Source organism: Felis catus, chromosome A1 (assembly GCF_018350175.1).
Source record: "Felis catus isolate Fca126 chromosome A1, F.catus_Fca126_mat1.0, whole genome shotgun sequence".
NCBI classification, from domain to species: domain Eukaryota; kingdom Metazoa; phylum Chordata; class Mammalia; order Carnivora; family Felidae; genus Felis; species Felis catus.
In genome coordinates, this window is record NC_058368.1 from 133549076 (window position 1) to 133574552 (window position 25477).

Here is a 25477-nt window from a genome sequence, read left to right on the forward strand (position 1 = left end):
CTGGTGCGATTTTAGGTGACTTTTTTCCTTTATATTTACGTTATCTATTTGTGAGTGAAAAGAAACCAAATCCACGTGAAAATGACACTTACCATTTTTACTACTGTTTGGACTATATAGCTAACTTTTACTGAGCGCTTTAGTTAAAAAATTCTTTGATGCCCTCAACAATAGTCAACCACATTCTCTCCATTTTAGAGACAGAAAAACCAAGGCCAGGAGAGGTTGACTAACGTCTTCCCTGTTGTCACTGAGGCAAGATTGGTATCTCAGAAGCAGACCTCATTTTCTGTAGGGTGTGCTTTCACTATATAATGGTGCAAAAGAGAAATTTTGGCAAAGTAAGTGTTTCCTTTGCCATTAAGATACACATTTCTGGGGCGCCTGGGTGGCTCAGCTGGTTGGGCATCCAGCTTGGGCTCAGGTCATGATCTCACAGTTTGAGTTCGAGCCCTGCATCGGGCTCTGTGCTGGCAGCTCAGAGCCTGGAGCCTGCTTCAGATTCTGTGTCGCTCTCCCTCTCTGCTCCTCCCCTGCTTGCAGTCTATTTCTCTCTCCAAAATAAATAGCATTAAAAAAAAAAAAGATACACATTTCTGAGAGTACTTGAATTCAAGAGTTAGACCTCTTAGCATGGACAGTGATGGCAGCTGCAGCTCACTACTGTACTTGGATAGTGCTGGTAGTTACCATGCACACTGCTAGTAAATCACTTTATATTGCAACACTTATTAACCAGTGGGGTAGGCTTGTGGGGTGCATGCCTGAGTAAGAGAGTGAGGCTCTACTACAAGGAACAAATCTGCCGGGGAAAATCCACATGTTGCCTCGGCTGCAGGGCCATCAGCCACATGTGATGCATTCTTCCATGTATCTGAGAGGTATGTGGCTGGAATGCCGATCCTCCCCTCCCCAGTCCTTGGATGAGGTTCTCCACGTTGCCTGCCATCCTTTCTTTGTGCCTGTTTGTTGTTTGAGAAAGATGTGCCCATTTGTTCTTTTATCATTCTGTGGATATTTCACGAGCACCTACTATGGCCAGTCGTTGTTCATGTATTAGGGTGAAACGGATAAAAATCAATCATGGTTTCTCTTTTTAACTGAGCTCCATTGCTGTGTGAATATTCACATCCATCCTAACTTCCTAAAGTCAAGAAGCCTTATTTCTTGGGGCACCTGGGTGGCTCAGTTGGTTAAGTGTCTGACTCTTGGTTTTAGCTCAGGTCATGATCTCACAGCTTCATGGGTTTGAGCCCCATATTGGGCTCTGTGCTGGCAGCCCAGAGACTGCTTGGAATTCTCTCTCTCCCTTCTTTCACTCATGCTGTCTCTGTCTCTCTCAAAATAAATAAATAAATGCTAAAAAAAAAAAAAAAGAAGTCTTATTTCTTGGGTGTTGATAACTAGTCCAGTCCTTGTGGTGAAGAAGTAAGGCAATGTAAATTTGTTCAACTGTTGGACTTTTAAAAGCATACCAATACATCAGAGTTCAAGGTTGATGTAAATTGCTCAGTGAACCTAGACTGACATTGATGTCCTGATTTATGCAGATGAATACCATGTGTGTCCTGTGGACATGGTTGGATGACCATCAGTTCTTCAGACAGAGGAGCTTTGAGAAAGAGGCACCAGCCCCATTTCATCTTGACAGAATTCCAACTCTTTGTTTTGTTGACCATGATCTCCATTTTGTTTACTCTTTTCTAGTTGATTTTGAGATCAGTTTTTCGTAGTAGATACTGAAAAAGTCCGTTTGAACGTGCTTATGTTTCCTTCTGTGATGCTGAGAATGTTTTATGGGTTTATATGCATCCTTGGCAAGTTTCTATGGAATGGGCAGAAGTAACAAGGGGTTTTATCCTGTGCTGGCCGAAAGGTACAGATGCTGGAGGGGAGGAGGTTTACTTGGGTTTATGTGGGAAATCAGGGTCACAACTTGCCCCTGGATCTCCTGACTTAATTAAAACAGCATTACCCTTGTTGCTGTTAATACATGTAAGGAGTGTGACAGAGCAGTTTAGAAGGATGGCCAAGAAGGGACTTGCCCTTGACACAGAATTACTGATGTTTTGCCTGCCGCTTACACTGTCTTCTGTTTCACCCCCACAGGGCGGTACCTGCTTCCAAACCCCGTGGCAGGGCAGGCCTGGGCCACCTCGGCGGAGACGTCCAACCTCGTGCGCATGCGCAGCCAGGCCTTGGGCCAGTCTGCGCCCTCGCTCACCGCCAGCCTGGTGAGTGTCCTCTGCCTCTTTATGCAGAGCATCGGGTGATACCGTCTCTCCACCTCCCTGGGGACTATTTTAAGTTTATTGACTTTAACTAGGTTTGAACTTACAACCACATTTAACGTTAAGCACAGATTTGGCAATGTGCAATATTTTGCTCTGAGTGTGCTAATTTTTTCCAAGGCTTGTCTCCATCCCTCTCGCCTAATCTGTACCGTTTGTTTCTACTCGACTGTCTCCTCTCTTCCTTCAAAAGAAATGAAAATATTTGTGAGATTTTTGTCTTAAATACCTTATTTGAAAATAATTCCAAACTTACTAAAAGTTGCAAGAATATGAAAAATCAGTAGAACATGGTGGGTCTTTACCTTGATTCAGCTATTAATCTCTTGCCAAATTTGCTTTATCATGTGCTTTTTCTCTTTCCTTGTATATATGTCGATGTAGATATATACCTATGTGTGTATATGCATATATATGTCCACACACTCAGATAATTTTTTGAACTGTTTGGGAGTAAACTGTTTGTATTATGGCCATTTGTTATCACAGTTACGAACAGTGGCAAATTTATGGCTGCCATAAGCCTTTTATGTATGTTCCATTCTGTATTTCAGTTTAATCAATTGGCACGATAATGTCCTGTGTGGCATTTTTCTTCAGCCTCCAGTTTAAGATTCAGTCTGGGGTCATATATTGCATTTAATTGTCATATCTATTTAGTCTCTATCAATCTGGAAGGTTGCCACAGCCTTCCTTTGCCTTTTATGACACAGACATTTTTGAAGACTATAGTTCTCCTCCCAATGAAAAAAAAATGTAATGTTTCTCATATTACACGTGTTTGATATGTGTAATGTTTCCTCTTGGGGAAAGTCACATTTTGCATTCCAGGCCAGAATAGGACATGGGTGGTGATGTTTCCTTTCAGGGCTTGCCTCCTGCAGGCCCCTGAAGTTGGTCTGCCCTTCTTTGTGATGTTAATTTCGCCACCCCCCCTCCCCCGCCCCCATCATGGCAGTGTTTAATTTCTCCACCATAGTTTGATTTTTTCCTCTTGCAAACGATAAGCATTCTGTAGAGAGATAGATTTCAGGCCATGTGAACATATTTGGTCAAAAATTTCCCCTAGATTTCTCATCCATTGGTGACACCTGTTTGTTTGTATGTTTGTTTGTTTGTTTTTGGTAGTAATTGAAAACGGTGATTATTCCAACCTCAGCACTCGATCCGCATTTACCACTTGGCACGTGGCACCCATGTTTGTATATATGTTAGTAGTTTGGACTCCTGAATTTTTTTTCCAGTTTTTTCAGTGTTCATCTTTATTTTCCTTTAATTTTTTTTTTTTTTTTTACTGTTTATTTTGAAGAGAGAGACAGAGACAGAGACAGAGCCTGAGCAGGGGAGGGACAAAGAGAGGGAGGGATACACAGAATCCAAAGTAGGCTCCAGGCTCTGGCTGTCAGCACAGAGTCCAACGTGGGGCTTGAACTGAATATCCGTGAGATCATGACCTGAGCCCATCAGATGCTTAACTGACTGATCTGCCTAGGTGCCCCTCATCTTTATTTTCAATCAGAATTCTTACTAGAATTTTTTTTTTTCTCCTGGGTGTATTACTTCTCTACTTCAACCTTTGGCACAGCCTAGAAGTCAGTACAAGTTACTTTGGCTCTAGCGGTAGAGTTGTATGGTATGGGAATAGGTTTTTAAACATGTTTTACTGATGATAATGCAAATAATAAATGAGTGCATTGTGGTGCCTTATAATCTTATGCATTGGTAATGAATAAGTTGGATATTTGAGAATCATTCAGTAATCAGGGAGATTTGATTTAGGTTGAGATTCTAGTCTTGCTTTTGCCATTAGGTAGCTGTATAAACTTGGGCAGATCACTTAGTTTCTCAGATTTTATCAACTCAGCTGTACCTGCAAGATGAAAAGAGGTATTTAAGCAGTCTCTGGAATTCAACTTCGGGATTCCCTGATTTTGCTTCTAGAATAATAAAGATTATGAACATAGTGAATAGTTATCCCTAAAAAAGCGTCTTTCAGAAAATTTATGACTTCAAAATTGACTATGATTTTCTTTTTTTTTTTTTTTAATTTTTTTTTTCAACGTTTATTTATTTTGGGGACAGAGAGAGATAGAGCATGAACGGGGGAGGGGCAGAGAGAAAGGGAGACACAGAATCGGAAACAGGCTCCAGGCTCTGAGTCATCAGCCCAGAGCCCGACTCGGGGCTCGAACTCACGGACCACGAGATCGTGACCTGGCTGAAGTCAGACGCTTAACCGACTGCGCCACCCAGGCGCCCCAATGATTTTCAAATCAAAGTTCATCTTTTTCCTCTCATGAAAATTTGGAGACTTATATTTAAAGGTATGTTTACAACGATAGTAGTTAGCATTTGCCTTCATTCCATCCCCAAGTTCAATTTTAGTTTTTCTTCTTGGGCAATTATATTAAAAGCTTATTTTACTGAAAGCATTTACTTTTTAAGGAAAGAGGGAAATTCCTCAGAATTAGTTTTTAAAAAAATTTTTTTTTAATGTTTATTGTTTTGAGAGAGAGAGCGAGAGCGAGCAAGCAAGCAGGGTAGGAGCAGAGAGAGAAGGAAACACAGAATCCTAAGCAGGATCCAGGCTCCGAGCTGTCAGCACAGCGCCCAACTCAAATCCACAGGGCTCTAATCCACAAACCGCAAGATTGTGACCTGAGCTGAAGTTGGACGCTTAACCAACTGAGCCACCCAGGTGCCCCGGTGATTTTTTTTTTTTTTTTAAACAGAAGTGTTTTTTGGTCACTGCAATATTACTCTTAACACTTAGATAGTAATCCTGTATGTTTATTGCCAAGTAAATTATTCTGATTAAAAAGCACTGTTAAAGGGAATATATCTTACGTAATACTGGTAGTCACATAGTCAGAAACAGAAATTGATTGATTCATTCTTAAAACACACGTCAGGTGACCTAAGGCTTGGGAATAAGATAAAAAGATAAAGAGAGCTATTAATAGAAAATACAAAAGAGTACTCTCTAAAATCTGTCTGATGAGATTCTTAGCAAAGTGTCATTAAATTACTGGCTTATCTGCCCTGCAAGTTTTTCCACTGTTTGCTTGAGAGCAAAACTAGAAAAAGTGCTAACATACCATCAAGAGCAAACTTAAAATAGTACCTGGCACATAACAAGTCTCAAATGTTAGCAGTGTAATTACTTCTGTTGCTAACCTATTATGGGGAAGCTTGAGTACAGAAGCCAGACTATGGTTAACCATTTATGCCGGACAGTGAAAGTTTAAAATGTAACTCTCATCATATCTTTCCTTTAGAGGTTTCACTGCTTCCTGATTATAGTTTGAGGAAAACTGTTTGCGGGCTGTTTGACCAAGTCATCTCGCCTTGCGCCCGCCCTCCTGTTCCATTGTCGAAAGAGCAGTGGCAGCTGGAGGAGAGCTGCCAGGCAGAGTACCATCTTATTTTCCTCATAGTTCTGCGATCTGCCCACGTTTCTGGCCATATTGCTGATTTTGGTATGTCAGTCCAGGTTAATGACTTTTTCAGCTTTGGATACCTTTTGCAGAACCATTACGGCTAATCTGTTTGCTATTTCTTGGATTGGATGACATCTAAATTATCTTCCTGATTACAACTATCTATCTCTGTGGTGATAGAGAATGATGCTCTGGAGGTGGAAATGTCCACTTACTAGAACTTACTTTTCCCTTTTTCCTTTTTTCCCTTTTCCTTCTCAAAAAGCTATGTTTAGCGTGGTGCACTGAACAGTACAATGTGCTTCACCTTGACCCTCTTTCCAGGCCACTATCCTCAATCCCCTTGCCACCTCCCTCCCTGCTCCCCCATCTCAGAGCCCCCCCCCCCATCTCAGGGCTATAAATCACCCTTTCTCCTGACTCGTGTTTACCATTGTGCACCATCGGTTTTAGCTCTTTGTGTTGGTCCCTGATACCCGCTGCTAGACTGCAGGCTCCTTGAGGGCAGAATTCCTGTCTCCTCTGAATCTGGACCTCACTGCTCCTGGCACAACTCCTTGCACGTGGGAAGCATTCAGTAAATATGGCTGATGGAACGAATAATTATTCCCACAAAGTGACAGATGGCTTTAGTTGCAAGGCAAGAGTGATGTTGCAATGCTGTGTGCTGGAATGGGTGGCCTAATAAGACCGTCCATCTAAATACCTCTTTGTTTTTGTTGTTCTGTGTGTTACATTTGCCATTAGCCTTGAAGTCCATGTAATGAGCCAAATTCCATGTAGTTTCACACCAGCCACTCAAAAAATAGGGTGACCCAGTTCATCAAGAGAGGATCACTGTCCACATTCAAGAAAATGTGGTTAATATGCTTGTAAGGAGACCTGATATGGTCCCGTTGATTTCACTGTTTTGTGGGTCCGTGGAAGAAGTAAGTTGAAGCAATGTGTGTCGTCAAGTGTGGAAAAATTGGAAAAACTGGAATCCAAGTGATTTATGTCCAAATGACAGCACTGCACTTGATAAAACAGAATTTCCTGTTCAACACAACAATAAACATTTCTGAAAAGTACAGACTCTCAACCTGAGAGGTATTGATATGTTAGTAAGATATAAATGAAGGCCTCATGGTTTGGTAGGTATGAATTTTAGTAAATGCATGACCTATAGTGATTTAAATGCCATAGGCACGCTTGAGGGTAATGCTAACTACCTTCTCAAGGAGGAGATTAATTCCTAGCCTGAAGTATCTAGTTTTCCTTGGCAATGCTAAATGTAGTTGTGCTCCCTCTCCCAGACACATTGGGCATTTCAGATAAATGGCACGTTGCCAATTCATCCTAAGTAGCCTGGTAGCTGGCAGGGTACATGCTTAGCCAGTGTCCGCCTGCTGGGACACCAGCCGGGAGTGCTGATGAAGTGTCAGATGTATACTTCATATACATTAATCTGAAGAGGGGAAAACTCATTTCCCCATTTGCTTCTTCCATCTTTCTGTCCCTCCCCACACACATGGGTAGTTTATCAAAGAAGTCAGAGTTGTCAAAAGCAGGGGGATTTATACAGATGCTGCTTTCTGGCAAGAAAGATGGAAATTTCAAGAGACAAAAGCAGGACCAGTGGTAACTTATTTTTCTGTAGGAAAATAAGGTTGTAAGCCTTGGTGATTACAGTTTAAAAATAATATATGTGGCCCTCAAATGAAATCCTCACTTCTTTTGTACTTTGGAGTAATGGACAGATGGTAGAAACATGGTAAAAACTAGTTTACAGTGTTTTTCCCCTGTTTTCTGTTTGATTTGAATCTTGAGCCTCCTCTGCTCATGCCCGTAATACATCTTCTCTTGTTGAGGTCTTCCTTGGCCATGTTGTTTGAAACAGTTCCCCCACATTGCATGCTGGACACTCTGATTTACTCCTTAGCTTTATCCCCATTCGGTATGCTACAGATTGGCTTATCTTATTACATATCTGTTAACTACTCTAATGAAAAATTAATGAGAGTAAAGAGATTTTCTGTTTTCCCAGCTGTCTTCCCAGGACGTAGAATAGTGCTGGCACATAGTAGGTACCCACTGAGGACTTGAAGAATGCAGAAGCGAAAATATTTCCTTTCTGTATGTTTTCAATGCCCTAGAATGGGTTGTTGGTTTTTTTGTTTGTTTGTTTGTGTGCTCATTTTTAATCTGTGATAAACTTTTTAGGCTTATGTATTTTTTTGTATTTATTTATTAAGCTTAAAAAAATGTTTATTTATTTTGAGAGAGGGGGTGGGGAAGGTCAGAGAGAGAGGACAGAGGGAATTCCAAGCAGGCTCTGTGCTGTCAGTGCACAGCCCGATGCAGGGCTTGAACCCATGAACTGTGAGATCATGACCTGAGCTGAATCCAAGAGTTGGACGCTCAACGGACTGAGCCACCCAGGTGCCCCAGGTTTATATTGTTTAGCCTAATCAAGAAGCTCTTCAAGCCAGAGAGCAGTTAACCATGGAAAGTACATTCAGGAAGTAGACCTTAGTGGTTAAGGTGGAAAAAGGGAATGAGGGGGGAAAGCAGAGTGGTTAAGAGATCGTCTCCACTCTCTAGTCCTTAATAGCTGTGTAAGCCTTGGTTTCGTCATCTGTGAAGAGAGGCTAATGGTTGTAACCTCCTCAGGTTATTGTGAGGATTACATGAGCCAACTCATGGGCAGTCCTTTGTCTGGTGCCTGTCACTTAGGAAATGCTGATGTTGGTCTCCCTGGGGTTTATCAGAAAGATGGTTCCTTGGGGTTGTCAGGCTTAGATGAGTGGTATTATCAGCAAGGAGGGAAATGAGCCCTTTCTCTCAGATCACCTGATAATGAGCCATAGTGTGACCTTTTTGTCCCTCTTGCAGGTTGGTGAACGAGCTTGTTTCTTTCTTGCTCATTTTCACTTAGTATTCATCAACACGACAACCTGGGAGAAGATACTTGCTAGAGTAGCTAACGGTTTTGAAAGAGGGAAGTGCTTTCAAATAATGCTCTTCAGCTCTTACTGTTAGGTTCAGTGGTATAATTTTATGTTTCTTCAGTGGCCCTTTTTTTGACATAGTATCCATTTCTTTTAATGAAAAAATTACATTTCATGATGTACTATGAATATTAAGACAAAACTATTTAAACTGTAATAGATTCAAAGAGGGTTGATGAATATTCATCTTTTCCATTTGCAAAAATGCATTATGAAGAGTCAGGGAAAATTCACTAAATGTATGCAAAAGTGCATTTTTCCTTTTTAATTCATTCACAATGCACTGGCATAATGTCAGCATTTATTTAGAGTACGGACTTTATTTGCAGTCATTTAATATTATATCAATACTTCATTAGCCTTATAGCTCAAAAACAAAAACCTGAGCTGAAGTCCAATTAGTTAACTCCGAGAGAGGATCTGTTAAATATTGATGGAGGAACAATTTGAATGCCCTTGGATAGATTGCTTAACAAAAGTTGTAGAATACAACTATGAGTTAGCATTTCTCCTTACCCACTGTGACTCAATAATTTAAAGGCTGCATAATACTTGAATGTGTGGTTTTCTCAAAATTTCTCCCTTTAGGTTATTTCCAAGTTTTTCCTATTGCAGATAATGGTGCTGAACAGGCTTTTAATAAGTCCTGGTTCACCTCTAATTACGTTTCCAGGGTAACTTCTTGGAGTAGAATCGCTGTGGCAAAGGATGTGAGCATTATGAAAGTTCTCTGTACTTCTGCTAAATATTGTTTCTATGAACACTGTCCAGATTTATGCATACATATATTGAGGAAGTGCATTTCACTACACCCTGGCCAGCAGTCAACATTGTCGTGTTAAAAAAAAAAAAAAAAAAAAAAGAACTTCGCTTGTTTATTTGAAAAATAGCTATTGTAAATTTGTCAGGTTTTTAGTGAAGTTGATAAGGTTATTTGGCATGTTGAACTCTTACATCAAAGCCTCTGGATAAAGCAAATGTGAAGTTAGGCTTATCCTTGCTTCTTCCTGTTACTTCCTTCCATTCCCTAAATCAGCTTACCATACCAACTGTTGGTAACCTGTGTTGCTCTTGGGATATAAGAACTCCTGAGTGTGATTACAGTGTATGTGGCTGAAGGCATTATTCCATAGTTCAGAATTTTTTTCATCTGGAAAGTAGTAATCTCAATTGTGAAATAGTGCCTTCAGCTGTGGACATTATAATCAGAGTCTCAAGAGTGCTTATATTCCAGGAGTAATACATCTCCGAGTTATTACCCTCTGAGCTAGGTTCTGTTTATAGTGAAGGGATGAATTTTCATAACTCAGTGCTGAAATAGCAGTAGGGAGCCCTGAGCAGATTATTATAGGTCAGGCCTAATCCATGAAGATAAATCTCATTATAGGCTCACCTGGGCCCATCCACAGAGTGGCTGGTTTAACAGGACTCTATAAATCAAAGATCAGATTAAAATTGAACTATAAAATCCTTGTTATAATCCAACTCCTGTCCCCGTGAAGAGATACTCTGAACGTGTCTCCTTACTCTAAACGTGCTGGGGTTCTCTGAGAATAATTAGCAGAAAAACATATATTGAGTGTGTTGTGATTCAGTCTATTAATGAGTGAAAAACTACTTATTTTGTCAGGTGGGGAGGCAGGGTTTTTTTTTTTTTTTTCTAAAATGAAATTGCAGCCAGAAGTAGGCACTTGAAACTTCTCCTCTTAGTTTTCTCTTCCTTACATTTGCAAAGATTAAAAAATAGCCATGACTTTGTGTGTATGTTATCCTTCCTGGGAAGGACGGGATGGATGCCTGCAGAAGCGCCTCTCTATGTGGGTGTGACTGGACAGACTGGTCAAGTGTGGACTTCCTGTTATCAAAGTCATTTGAGTGGCAGTGTGATGAATAGTGCCCATAAATATCTTGTGGGATTTCAAGAATCAGAAGGCGTGCCCTGTTTTAATTACTTAACATCATACAGGGGATTTAAATGAATTTATAACAGTAATACCATGTAAATGTTTAGATATCATTGTGTGTGTATGTTAAAGCTTAGGTTTCATTTATTACCCACTTACCCAACTAGTATACCTGTTTAGGAGCTAGTTAACCTGTTCATTATGAGATGATCCAGAGAATGCCAAGTCTTGGCATCTCAGCTCTCTTCTCTGCGCTGTAATTTTTAGCACCAAGGGCACTGCCTTATATATATTTAGTGCTTAGATGATAGTTGTTTATTCATAAATGTTTAGGTCCGTAATTGTAAGAATTGAGAGTTTTCCAAAGCTCCTGTAGTTCTGCTTCCTGGAGCCTGGACTAGTTGAATTGCTAGGCTCTCAATGATTTGAATGGGTCCTGTGTCTTGGGAAATGACTGAGATAGAGGTGGTGAAGCAGTTCTGGCTGCCATCATGGAAGTGTCCGTTGGTACACTGGTGGATAGATGCTGCTCTGGTGAAGTCCTGGTGTGACACAGCTTGTGCTCTTGATCTCCTGATAAAATATCAGCCCCTGACATTGCTGTCTCATTGCCTCATTGTCACAAAGATTCTGCAACCCTGGAAAAACCCCAACAAGCTCATAGCAATTAGACAGTGGTTTCTGAGAGAGAAGGTATTGGGATGTAACATTTCCTTTCTTGGGAAAAAATGTAAAGTTATCATTTTACTTAATAGACTTCTTAGGAGACTTTGGTTATTGGGGCTCTGGAAAAGCTTGCATGTCTTGATACTTTTCCTGCTGTATTTTTTAGATATATTTTGGTGGTTAGTGGAATGAGTGGTATTGGTGAATACATTTATTTTTTGTTCATTGACACCTGAAGTATCAATCTAGTGTTGGATTCCAAATCTGTGGTATTTTGTTATGCTCATTTATCAGTTAATTGACTATTAATGGAGTTCTTATTGTACAATTGGTATTAAAACCTACATAAAAAAAAAAAAAGGAGAGAAGAGGAAGGAAAGCTTCCAAATACTTCTATGAGGCCAGCATTACCCTGATACGAAAACAGGCAAAGACACCACAGAAAAATAAAACTATAGGCCAATATCCCCAATGAACATAGATGTAAAAACGTTCAAAACATAGCAAACAACATTCAGCAATACGTTAAAAGGATTATCACCATGATCAAATGGGATTTGTTCCTGGGATGCAAGGATGGTTGAATATTTGCAAATCAATCACTATGATACAGTACCTCAACAAAACAAAGGATAAAAAGTAAATGATCATCTTGACAGATGTAGCAAAAGCATTCAACCAAATTCGACCTCCCTTTATGGTAAAACCTTTCAACAAAGTGGGCTTAAAGGAAACATACTTGAACACAATGAAGGCCATGTGTGAAAAACTCACAGCTAACATCATACTCAGTGGTGAAAAACTGAGACCTTTTCCCATAAGGTCAGGAAGAAGACAAGGATATCTACTCTCACCACTTTTATTATATATAGTACCAGAAGTCCTAGCTACAACAAGCAGACAGGAAAAAGAAATGAGGCATCCATATTAGTAAGGAAGAAGGTAGCTGTCATTATTTGCGCATGACATGATAATGCACACAAAAAATTCTGAAGACTTCACCAAAAAACTGTTAGAAGAAATAAATGAGTTCAGCAAAGTTGCAGGGTACAAAATTAATGCCCGGATATTGGTAGAATTTCTATACACTAATAACAGAATAGCAGAAAGGGGAATTGAGAAAACAATGCTATTTACAGTTGCACCAAAAAGAACAGCATACCTAGGAATAAACTTAACCATAGAGGTAAAAACCATAAAATATTGATAAAAGAAATTGAAGACAAACAAATGGAAAGATACTTCACGGATTGGAAGAAATAATATTGTTAAAATGTCTGTACTCTCCAAAGCAATCTACAGATACAACACAATCCCTGTGAAAATACCAACAGCACATTTCATAGTACTAGAACAAATCACAGTAACATTTGAGTAGGACCACAAAATACCCCACACAACCAAAGCAGTCTTGAGAAAGAAGAACAAAACTGGAGATGTCACAATTTCAGATTTCAAGATACACTACAAAGCTGTAGTAATCAAAACCATATGGTACTGGCACACAAATGGACACAGAGATGAGTTTAACAGTATAAAAAGCCCAGAAATAAACCCATAATTATATGGTCAATTCATCTCAGACAAGAGAGGTAAAAATTTATAATGGGGAAGACAGTCTCTTCAACAAATGGTGCTGAGAAATTTGCACCACTTTCTAACATCATACACAAAAATAAACTCAACATGAGTTACAGACCTAAATGTGAGGCCCCACACTGTAAAAATTCTGGAAGAGAACACATGTAGTCATGTCGCTGACCTGGGCAATAGCAACATTTTTCTTGATTTGTCTCCTGAGGCAAGGGAAACAAAAGCAGAAACAAACCATTGGGACTCTGTCAAAATAAAAAGGTTTTGTACAATGAAGGAAATCATTGGCAAAACTAAAAGGCAGCCTGTTGAATGTGAAAAGATATTTGCAAAGGACTTATCTAATAAATGGTTAATATCCAAGATCCCTAAAGAACTTAACAACTCAACACCAACAAAACACAAATAATGTGATTAAAAATGAGCAGGGGGTCTGAATAGACATTTTTCCAAAGAAGATGTACAGATGGCCAACAGACAGATGAAAACATGCTCAATATCATCACTAATCATTAGGGAAATGCAAATCAAAACCACATGAGATATCACCTTATACCTGACAGAACGGTTAAAATCAAAAGCACAAAAAACCCACAAAATATTGGTGAGGATGTGAAGAAAAAGGAACCCTCCTGCGCTGTTGGTAGGAATGTAAATTGGTATGGCCACTGTGGAGAACCATACGGAGGTTCCTCAAAAAATTAAAAACAGAAATACCCTATGATTCATTAATTCCACTACTGGATATTTATTCAAAGGAAACAAAAGCACCAATACAAAAAGATATATGCACCCCAATGTTTATTGCAGCATTATTTACAATAGCCAAGATATGGAAGCAACCCAAATGTCCATTACTAGATGAATGGGTAAAGGAGACGTGGTGTCCACACACAAACACATACATAAGCGTGCGTGTGCACACACATAGTGGAGTATTACTCAGCCAAAAAAGGGATGACATCTTTCCATTTGTGACAGTGTGGATGCAGCTAGAGGGCATTATGCAAAGTGAAATAGAAGGAAGGGGATGGCAGGATGGGCAACATGGGTGAAGGAGATCCAGGCTTCCAGTTATGGAACGAATAAGTCATGTAAATAAAAGGCACAGCATATAGTTGATATTATAATTGATAACAGTGTAATAGTATTTTGTGGCGACAGATGGTTGCTACACTTGTGGTGAGCATAGCAAAATGTATTGAGAAGTTGAATCACTATGTTGTACACCTGAAGCTAAGGTGAAATTGTTTGTCAACTGTACTGAAATAAATAAATAAAACGTACCTGATAAAGATGTGATGCGTTATCACTTTTAAGGAGCTTCAAAGCTAGTTGAAATGAGACTTGAGAGAAACCAGCAAAGTGGAAGGAAATAATGTGTTGGATAGTGTGCAGTTTTGAGAATTTATAGATCTGGAAGAAGGATGTGGGCTTCAGGGCTCTAGCAAGGATGGTCAGGCAAGCCTCAAGGTGTAGTGGAATTAAATATGTAATGAAACAGGCTGGGAGTGGTAGATACAAATGGACAGTGTGGTGTGAACAATGTTGTTTTTTCTTAGTACAGTGTTTCTAGAATAGCCACAGAGGCAAAGGACCACATGAAGAGCCAGAGGCTCATGGCTGTCAGTGACAGAATGGTTTCTGACTTAATGTGGATCTTGAAAGACCACTACTGTCTGTCTGTTCATAAGAAGAATGTCCTGTTGACTTAGAAGATCTCCCAGCTGCAAAGTCTGTTATCTGCTGGTATTTTAGTCAAAAGGAAATAATTCTTAATTTTTGTTGGATTCCATGGCTAGATGGTAATAATGGCTTTCTGGATTATATCTTTTCTTTGTGATCTGGTACTATTAATTTGTTTTTAAACAAAGAATGGGACACTGTGCAATTTCAACTCAGCTATTTGTGATCTAAATACTTCATTGTTCAGGGCTCTTGTTTGTATAAGTAAAAGTCTTTTTTGTTTTTAATTTTTTGAAACGTTTATTTAATTTTGAGAGACAGAGACAGAGTGTGAGTGGGAAAGGAGCAGAGAGAGACACACAGAATCCGAAGCATGCTCCAGGTTCCAGGCTCTGAGCTGTCAGCACAGAGCCTGATGGGGAGCTTGAACTCACGAACCATGAGATCATGACCTGAGCCAAAGTCGAATGCTTAACTGACTAAGCCATCTAGGCCCCCCCCTTTTTTATTCTTAGACATAAACAGTGATAACTTTGAGCCTCTTCTTTTTACATAGCTCTGATGAAAATGTTCTTAATTAAAGTTTTAAAAACTTCTTTCTTTCCCCTATTTTCTGGAAAACATCTTTTGACAGATTCAGGTGATGGAAAGTCATGAGTTTCTCATCTTTAAGTGCTTCTAAGGTTTGGTGAAACAACTTTGGCAGTGGTGAACCATCTTCCATTTCCCAAGGACATCAAGTTCCTAGTCTCATGCCCATCCTTGTTCTGGAAAGAGGATAACTATGTATCTTCTTTCTTTTTGCCTGACCAATACAGCTCTGTACACATACACTGTCTCTTCCGGGAAGCCTTCCCTGACATCTCTCCCCACCCCAGCCTTCTCTGAATTGTGCATATCTAAAAACAAAACATTTATCACATGGGACTATAAGGGTGTTTTTGCTTATCTTCCCCTCCTAACCTCTTTTGTCCCCAAGTGGTCTGATTACTGAAAGGGCCAGGATAATGATCTATAGTTGATAAAGAAGTGAGCCTAGAGTATTCATGGGATGGCCTCTTAGAAATAACACGAAATGAAATATGAAATTGATATTAGGTGTGTCCATAGCACCTTTTTACATTTTAATTGACCTTCAAGACACTTGTTTCTGAAAATGAATTCTGGAATTGGAGAATCCTATGGGTAGTATATACCTTAGGTCACCCCTTTCCCCTTGCCTAGAAAGATGGTGCACTGCAGTGGCCTTTATCTAAATGGTGTTCCTTTTTTTTACAAGCCCTTGATTTGGAATTTAATTCCTGTAAACAGTTTAGAGGAATGCTTAAGAGCATGAGCTCCAGAGCCAGGCTGCCTAGGTTGGAATCTGGACTTGAGTACTTCATAGTTGTGTCCCTTTGACCAAGGAGCATAACCTCCCCGTGACTCTGAAAAATGGGAATATTAACGGTACCTATTTTTTGTGGTTGTTGCTGACATCAGGAAGCACATGAGAAGAGCACAGTAATGTTAACTGGTACCATTTTGTTCAAGAGGAGTAAGCTCACGTATTTATTAAACCAGGGAACTTAAGTTTTATTAAATGCATGCCTGAAGTTTATGATTTAAAGAATTGATGAAAGTGGTCTTGCAAAGATAAGGTTGTCTCTGATTATTTTCAGATAGCTGTAGGCCTACTCTCTTTTCTATAGGATAGTTTATAATACATGAAGCTTATTTGGAATTAAAAGTTAAGAAAAAGTGTACATTGGTATTTTTAACAGGAAGTAAACTTTTAGGGATGATATCCTGAAACAAAAGTAGAAAGACAACCCCCCCCCCAAAAAAAAGGAAACCCCAACTACTTTTTTTTTTTCATTTCCCTTATTAGATTACAGAAAAGGCTTACCAGGATCTTGGTCTTCAAGAGTCTTACTTTTTACCAAATACATAAGTTGCTTTCTTTTGAGTTGACACTTTGTATGCTACTTACCACAGTGCCTTTGTATCCAGGCCTTTGAAATAGCAACATCTATTTGAATGTACTGTTAATTTTGCCTTCATTTTTTGCCATGGCCAAATTTCGCTATCATTTATGAAGTTGTAACAGAGAGCCTGCCTTTGGGATTCTAACATTTTGGCTGGCTCACTCTGTCAGTGAAGCATTTTTGAGCGCACCTCCCTACTATATGAATATATTTTAAAATTATTTACATGTACTTAGAGGAGGTATTAAAAAAATCATCGACCTGTGAATCTTTACTAGGAAGCTGTTGGAACATTTCCTTTAGGGTTTTAGCAGGGGTCTGGAGGCAGCTCTGTTTGCCAACTTTAACCATATAGCTGTCATGTCACAGAGAAGTACAGGGAGTCCTCGGATAGGTAATGGGTAAGGTGGAGTTTATGTGGAGTGCCTGAGGCAGTGACTGTTGGCTAACTTGTGAGGAAGTATTTTAGCCTTCAGAAATAGTGTGTATCTGCTGAGCGTCAGCCTGAATGTCAACTTAGGAAATGTACTAAAATCCCCAAAAAAGAAGAAACACAGAAAACGGCATCCAGGACTCTTACATTTTCCCCCTAAACCCAATTGGGTTATATCGTGTACCCCTGGGGCGTCCATATTGTACTTTGTAGATTCTTGGAATAAACTACAAGGTCTGCCTTCTAAACCTGCTACGGTAGAGTTTTATTGATTAAATGATGTTTTGAATATTCAGCGAGGCTGCCTTTTCTTTTTAGGAAAGGTTTTTTAAATTTTATTTGTAAATGGAAGGAGTAGCAGGTCTTTGCTACACATGTCATTAACTGCTACTAAATTGACACGAATGTTGACAGTTACTGTGAGAACTGTTGCAGAGCTAATGATGTTAATTAGAATGTAACATGCCAGTAATTGCGTGTATTCAAACATCATACCATCACTTTTTGTGTTTTCTTCTCCAGATGTAAGACATTCATTCATTTGTTGCTTGAAAAGCTGCAGAATTATAGCTAAGATAACAAATAATTGCCTGCAAATAAAATTGGTTCTTTAGAAATATGCTCTAATTGGTTGGCTATGTAAAAGGCAGAAACAAATGTTAGCATGTTAAGCATATAAATTAGGAACATTGCTTACGAAATCCTTAGTTTTGGGCTTTTCATTTAAATAAGCCTTCTTATTGCAATTAATATTATCGTTTGGTTTATGAACCTTAAAAATATACTCCCTTTCAGCATTTTTTGAAGTTGTAATTTAGCTTTCTTATACATGTTAGATGATTTGCAATTTAGATTTCAATTTGATTTCCATTCTTTAAAATACCATTTTTCTTGTATTTCATTTTTATTTAAAGCATGATTCTCTGTATTTGTGGAAGCTAGGCATAAACTACTAGAAAAATCAAGCTTTTAAGCAAGCCAGGAACATAAAACATTTTAATAGGAATTTCACATAACTAAACTAAGTATTTGAGGGTCTAGCCAAAGAATTACGGTTCTTTGGAAATAAACTTTATGGGACATAGTGTCCCTAATTTACTTTCTCTTATAGTTCCTTTAAAAGAAATAGCGTTTCTTTTGTTGATTTAAAATCCTCACCACTTCTTATGTATGTAGAGTGTTAAATATGCCTTTTCCTGATGATTTTAGGGCCATATCTACTTGAAGAGAGAGTTGTGGTCTCTGTAGTTTTTTTAAGGTTTTTAGTATATGTATGTATGTGGATGTGTGTGTATATAATGTGTGTGTGTGTGTGTGTGTGTGTGTGTGTGTGTATTAGAGGGAGAGAGAGGGCACTAGTGGGGGAGAGGGGCAGAGGGAGGGACAGAGAATCTAAGCAGTTTCCATGCTCAGCCTGGAGCCCAACACAGGACTCAATCTCAGGACTGTGAGATCATGACCTGAGCCGAAATCAAGAGTCCTACGGTTAACTGACTGAGCCACCAGGTGTCCCTATATTTTTTTCCATTGAAAGTTTTGATGTGAATGTTTCTGTTGTAATTGGAGTGTGTCTGGGTTCCCGCCCCCCACCTCAAGTTGTGACCCACATAAATCAGCCCGTCACTTGCGGTACCCTGACCTTAATTTTGTAGGACTTGCAGTATGTATATCCTTTTCAGTATATATACCCGATCCATCATCTGGCTCTATCTAGTGTGATGTGCTCAGAGGGGAAGAGTGTTTCTTTTAAACCCCTCTTATAATGATCACTGCATAATTCTGCTGGCAGATGCTGTGTTTTGCCTATTTTTTGCTAATATTTTTGTTCAGCATTTAAGGAGCTCCTGTTATCCTTAGTATATAGATCCTGTCTTGGTTTATTTATTGACTTTAAAAAATAGCAGATGATGATGAAAAAGACTGGCATGTTTAGGGTTGGGAAAGTTAAGACTGAATTCTAGTACTCAGCTCCATAGTTCTGGGCAATTGTCCCTTAACCTCCTTGAGCCCTGGTGTCTTCATCAGTAAAATGGGAATAGTTAATCCTGCGTTTGTCATAACACTTCGAGAATATGACCTAACATACATCAGAACTAACTGCTAAGTACTTGGCATTTTTTGTGTATCTATTTCTGGGCTTCTCTTTCTTGCACTGGGCATATTTGCCTGCTTCTGTGCCTACATCACACTTTTCTTTATTCCTGTAACTTTGAAAGTCTTATTACTAATTGGTCAAGAAAGTTTCTTCATGTTCTTTATGAGTGTTGGCTGTTTTGGCATTTTTATCTTCTGTGTAAATTCCCTAGTGAAATTCTGCAAGCTAATTAGATTTTGATTAGAAATACGTTAAATCCAGAGATCAATTTGGGAAATTGACATTTTTATGATGTTCAGTTTTACTATTCTAGAGTGTAGTATATTGCTCCATTGACTTAGGGCTTTTTAAGTGTTCTCATCTACAGAACGAATTTGTATATCCTCCATTAGATTTATTCTTAGGAATTTAAATAGCATCTTTCAAAAATAAAAATGTATACCTGTTTGCTAATGTATGGAAACTGAACTGGCTTTTGATATTTTAAATTAACTAAGCTTGCTAATCTTTTCTGATCTTTACAGATCTGTAGATTGGTGGGACGGGGGCTTTTGTAGACTCTGATGATGTACAAATAATAACAGCTTTGTTTCTTCCTTTTGCAGTCTTTACAGCTTTTATTTCTCTTTTAAAAATCTTACATCACTAACCAGTACTTCCAGGATTATGTGGAAAGGGAGTCATATCATGCATCCTTGTCTTGTTTTTAAACACAAAGGGAGTGTTTTGAACATTTCATATTATGTTTGATGAATGCTTTGGAGACTTTGTTTTTGTTTTTTATTTTGGAACCTCTTTATCAGGTGAAGCATGTTATTTTTTTTTTGTTTTTTTTTAATACCAATTCTTTTTTTGTATTTGTTAATGTTATTGATATGACACTTTTGAAAAAAATGCAACGTCACGGCAAATAACTTTAAAAAATACTTCTGTACATTCATTCCACTGTTTTGCTTAGGTTTTTGCTGTGTTTATTCTTGGTATTAGCTGGTGCTTTCCTTAGGTTATGTTAGCTCAACACCATGAATTAGGAATATATCCGTCATTCCTGTGATACTACAATAAGGGTGTATACCAAGTCAATTGCTCTGTGGCACTTGTCAGTAGTATTTATTTCTTGCTGCGGGTCTGTGGGTTGGCTCGGGTTTTGGACTGTGGATGTGTGAGTTGGCTTGGCTCTAATCGGTAGGTCAGAGCCCTGTCTGCCTTGCATGGACTACTGTGGGACCCAGCATGAAGGGGAGCACTTGCCTGTGGAATGGTTTTCTCCTAATGGAAGTTGGAAACTCCTAGAGGGAGGAAGAGAAATACTGACTACTTAAGGGTTAGGCTCAAAACAGCCCAGTCTCCCTTCTACCTATTGGCGAAAGCCAGTCATGTGAGTAAATCCAGCGTCAGTAGGAGAGAGGAAGTGCTTGCTAAACCATAATTTTATCTATGACAGGAACAGTTCCTTCTTTGTCTAATCTCTGAAGGAGTTTGTTTAAGAATGGATTGATTTCTTTCTGGACTGTTCTGAATGTTACCTAAAAAGGAGTCTGGACCTGACTGATAATTTCTTTCATGGGGCACTTCTGCCTGATTGCATTTTTAATTAGTTATTGGACACATCAGATTTTTAATTTCTTCTTGAGTCACTATGGTATTTTTTTTTTAATTTTTTTTAACGTTTTATTTATTTTTGAGACAGGGAGAGACAGAGCATGAACAGGGGAGGGTCAGAGAGAGGGAGACACAGAATCTGAAACAGGCTCCAGGCTCTGAGCTGTCAGCACAGAGCCAGACGCGGGGCTCGAACTCACGGACCGCGAGATCATGACCCGAGCTGAAGTCAGCCGCTCAACCGACTGAGCCACCCAGGCGCCCCAAGTCACTATGGTATTTAATAGTTTTGTGTGTATCTGGTTATTCTATTTGCAAATGATGTGTATGGTGTGGCGGCTGTAGTTTTGATTCCTTTCCCATTCTTACTATTGTTTGGTTGTGTTTTCTTTCTTACACTTTCTCCCCCTTCTGTTAGTTTTGCAGACGTTTGTCCAAATTAGTAATTTAAATGGCTCTGGAACTCGTATTGTGCCTAGATAGGTATTTTTTCTTCTCAGATTCTAACAATGTGTCTCATACTTTCTTTCTTTTATGGATGAATTTTTAATGTTTAAATCTGTAATCTGGAACTTACTTTTATTGATGAGTAAAAGCGCATTTGAGTATATTATTCTGTTTCCAAGTGGGCTAGCTAGTTATTCCAGCACTATTATTGAACAGCTGCTTCCCCCCCACCCCTAATTTGTAATACCATTTTTAGCATGCACCAAATTCCTAAGTACGTTATGGGTCTATTTCTTGGCTCTGTTCTGTTCCTTTGATTTGTCTCCTTGTGTTGGTATCATACAATCTAATTCCTGAAGATTCATGCTATTTTTAACATCTACCAGGGCTGGTAGAGGAGCCTCATAACTCTTCTAGTTACATTTATTTACAGTTACATTTATTTAAGAAAAACTTTTGTTAACATTTATTCATTTTTGAGAGACAGCACGAGTGGGGGACAGGCATAGAGAGAGAGAGACAGGGAGACCCAGAATCCAAAGGAGGCTCCAGGCTCTGAGCCATCAGCCCAGAGCCCATGCACGGCTCCAACTCACAGACCATGAGATCATGACCTGAGCCTAAGTCGGATGCTTAACCGACTGAGCCACCCAGGTGCCCCTATTTGCAGTTACATTTAAAAGACTGGCCCTCATTTTAGCATTTTTTCTATCTCTGGAAATAATTTCCTCATTTTCTTTGAAAGCCAGTGAGAGGAAAAAAAAATCATCCCTTGTGAAAATAGTAGACATCTGCTAGTCTTATAAATCATAGTTCTTTTGGGTTGCAGTGGGGAGAGAAACTGTCTTTTCTCTGGTCAGTTTCCCACATCAGCCTCCTGACCTGTGTACTACAGAGCTTTGGGGCACCATTTACTGAGACTTGTAATGTGCCAAGTTCTAGTATAGTGGTGTGATACCTAACCCTGGACCTTGGCGCTTCCTGGAGTGGGGCTCACTGATTATTTTTGCCACTGGCTTAAGAAACCAGAGCCTCCCAATAGCAGGTCTCCAAAGACTGGGGATATTTTCAGAGAATGTGCACATGTGTGGTCCAGCACTGCCTCTACATGTGGGAAACACCTCCTTTGCCAATCTCAGGGGCTCCTGCTTTGATTTCGTGAAGGGAGTGACCAAGTTACCTTGTAGCTTGCAGTTGTGAAATCCTAATGCCACCAACTACCACACTAGCTGTACAGATGTACTGTTTCTTGGTGGCTGCATCGGAAGAGCCAACAAAAGAAGTGAAAAGGTAATGACCATACCACTTTGCTGGCATGAGCTGTTTTCCCAAAGTGTTGTTTTTCTGAATTATTCAGAACGTTCTCTGCCCCTCGTGCGAGGGCAAAGGATGGGCTCCAAGGGGGATGGGTACTGATAACACACAAGGAATAATTCCCCTCATCCATCAAGCCTGACAACTCACGGATTCCTTGCTCTGTCAGAGCAGGGAGAGGCTTGAGCAGGGTTGAATGGTCCCTACTTGTCTGGCATTTTAAAGAAATCTGAATTTGGTATGAAATTAACTGGATGCAGCTGAAGTCGCTGGTGCCAACAGTTCCCACTGAAGTCCTAATCCTAGAGCCTCTCCCACAAGGCAGAAGGATGTGACAAACATGTGTCTGAATTATGACCATCGTCTGGGCCTGTCCTTGCTGAAAGCTCCTCATTAAGATGAAGAGGTTAGGAATCCAATATCAGGGCAAATGATGCCACATCTTTGATTGGCCAGAACTTTATTTACCTTTCCATCCTGGAGTCTTAGATCCAGTTGATCAATTAGGAAGTTCAGGATTAGATTACTTCTCTGTTCTTTATTTTTTGTTCTAAAAAGTTAAGTTTATTTTTGTATCATAAACTTATAAATCCCCATAGAACATTTTAAAAAAATTTCTTAAAAGGTAGGGATAAAAGTCATGCATAATATGCAACCATTCTTAACTCCTTTTCTCGAAACGTAGTTTGTCTTTTCGTGCCCTCTGGTAACTTGTGGTAGCCCATAGACATTCCTCTGTGCTCACCTGTCCTGTTTCCCCCACATCCCAATTTTGGGCTAGTTACTGGTCTGATTTTTCATTTCTCCCTTTGGTTTCTTTCTGTCTGTTTTCCTTCTCTGTAGTTTGTAGCTCTGACATTGGAAGTCTGAAGGTTTTTGTGTCTCAGCGGGAGCTAACCCCGTGTCCCGGGTGCCACAACTGATGGTTGGTACCCATCTTTTATTCATGTGATCTCTTCCCTTTCCTTCTCCTACTTCTTCGTGCCCCACTTTGCCATCACAGAGGGGTTTACGTCCTTACGCTCATAAGAATTGTGGAGCTGAAGGCTCTCTGTCAGGCATCCCCTTTTCTCTAGACACGGGGGGGGTGGGGGGTGGGGGGGCCCCTGGTTCCCGAAAGGAAGTATTGCTCTGGCAGCTGCTCCCCTAAGACTGGAGTCCTCTGCTTCCACTGCCATCAGCCCTTTTGTGTTGGCTGCACCGCTATCAAAGCTGATATCCCTAGATATCTCTAGATGGCAGCATCTGCCTCCCTCTGCCTTGAGGCTAGAATAGAAAAGAATACTTGACTGTAGCCCCAAGGATGATGTGAGTGTTGCTGCCTGGTCTTTGTGACAAGTGTCTTTCCTTGCCTTTCCTTCTGCTTCCACGTGGGTGTTAAAGTCCACAGGCAGTCATGGAGTTGGAATATCCAATATACCCTTTTCCTGTGTTCTTCAATGGTCCACCTTGCAAAACCAGAGACTTGAATGGAGTTGTTCAGTCGTGTTTTATCCAGTGAAATTTTTTTGTGAGGAGCATTGCTTTAAGATGTAGCTAGGGGGTGGGGGGTGCCTGGGTAGCTCAGTTGGTTAAGCATCTGACTCGATCTTGGCTCAGGTCATGATCTCACAGTTCATGGGTTCGATCCCCACGTCTCTGTTTCTGTCTCTCTGCCCCTTCTCCCTTCTCTCTCTTTCTCTGTGTCTCTCTCAAAATAAATAAATGAAGTAAAAAAATTTTTTAAATGTAGCTTGAAGTTTCTTGTTAGTTATTCTTTAAAAGGTTGCCCATGAGGGCTGGTGGGTCGGGCTGTGGGAGGGACACTGGAGCAGATGTGCTAGATGCTGGACCGGTTCTCTTAGTTCTTAGCTGGTGCTCCAGTGTGTGCGGCTCTGAGTTCATCGTGTGTGACTCTCTTGAACACTGATGTCAAATATGTGGCCCCAAATCCAATTATGTTGTTTCCTGGTTCAGAGTACTTTCAAGATAATTACAATGTAGATTTGAAATCAAGTACAGGAGAGTGTTCTGCTTTTTAAAATATGTATTATTATGTAGAAATGTTTGACCAGTTGTAATTTTTTTTTTAACCTGCCCGTTCCCCAGTGAAACTTTGGCTGCTGGGAAGCCCAGCAGGGCTGTGTCTCTGTGTCCTCTGTTGTCCTAGACGCGGGCCAGCACACTCAAGTTTCTCCAGAAACCTCTCCTTTACTAATAGCATCCTCTTTGCCCTACATTTGGTCGCGGTTCCTGATACCGTAGCACAAACCATTTATCTCAGAATATTTAAACACACATTCTCTCTGCCTTAACTTCTGTGTTCCGGTGGAATTGTGTTCAGTTGATTTAAACAAAATATTAAACAGCTCAGCGAGCTCTTGCATTATATTGGATGTGGTGCCTGTGTCCCGGGTCAGCCTTTTCTCTGCTGCTGTGGAAATTAAACTCAAGCAAAAGAGATGAGCTAGACTCTGAATCGTAAGATGCCTTTATGTACGTTATTGTGAAATGTTCAGGATGTAGATGTGCTCCTTTTTCTGAAGGATATTTTTTTAAATGAGACCCAGAGTTTCTCCCAGGGTTAGGAGAGGTCATTTCTTTTCTTTTCTTTTCTTTTTTTTTTTTTTTTCACGTTTATTTATTTATTTTGAGAGAGAGAGAGGGAGGGATGGAGAGAAAGAGGGAGGGAGGGAGAATGAGCAGGGGAAGGGCAGGGAGAGAGAATCTCAGTAAGCCTCTGCATTGTCTGCTCAGAGCCTGATGCAGGGCTCCAACCGAACCGTGAGATGATGACCTGAACGGAGATCAAGAGTCACATTCTTAACCAACTGAACCACCCAGGCTTCCCAGGAGAGGTCATTTCTAAGTGTAGCGCCACCAGAGCTTCCTTGTGTGCAACTTGTCTCCTTCACTCTGCCTTCTTCCTTGGTGCCTCTGTCCATAGTTTCAAACTGAAGTGCTCCCCTCCCCCACCCCCACCCCACCACCAACAAAATGTGGCATTTAGACAAAGAGCTTTGAAGTCAGGGAAAGGCACATTAATTCATCCGGGAATGAATTTACGTGG

At 40.0% G+C, this 25477-nt stretch overlaps 1 protein-coding gene across 12 annotated transcripts in view; it reads left to right on the forward strand.

The window, feature by feature from the left end:
• MAST4 (microtubule associated serine/threonine kinase family member 4) overlaps positions 1-25477 on the forward strand; it is a 565494-nt gene that overhangs the window by 171793 nt on the left and 368224 nt on the right. For all 12 annotated transcript variants that reach the window (XM_023257117.2, XM_045061519.1, XM_045061476.1 and 9 more), the window contains exon 3: positions 2110-2234. In XM_023257117.2, the coding sequence (XP_023112885.2) occupies positions 2110-2234 (125 nt within the window). The remainder of the gene's footprint in view (positions 1-2109; positions 2235-25477) is intronic.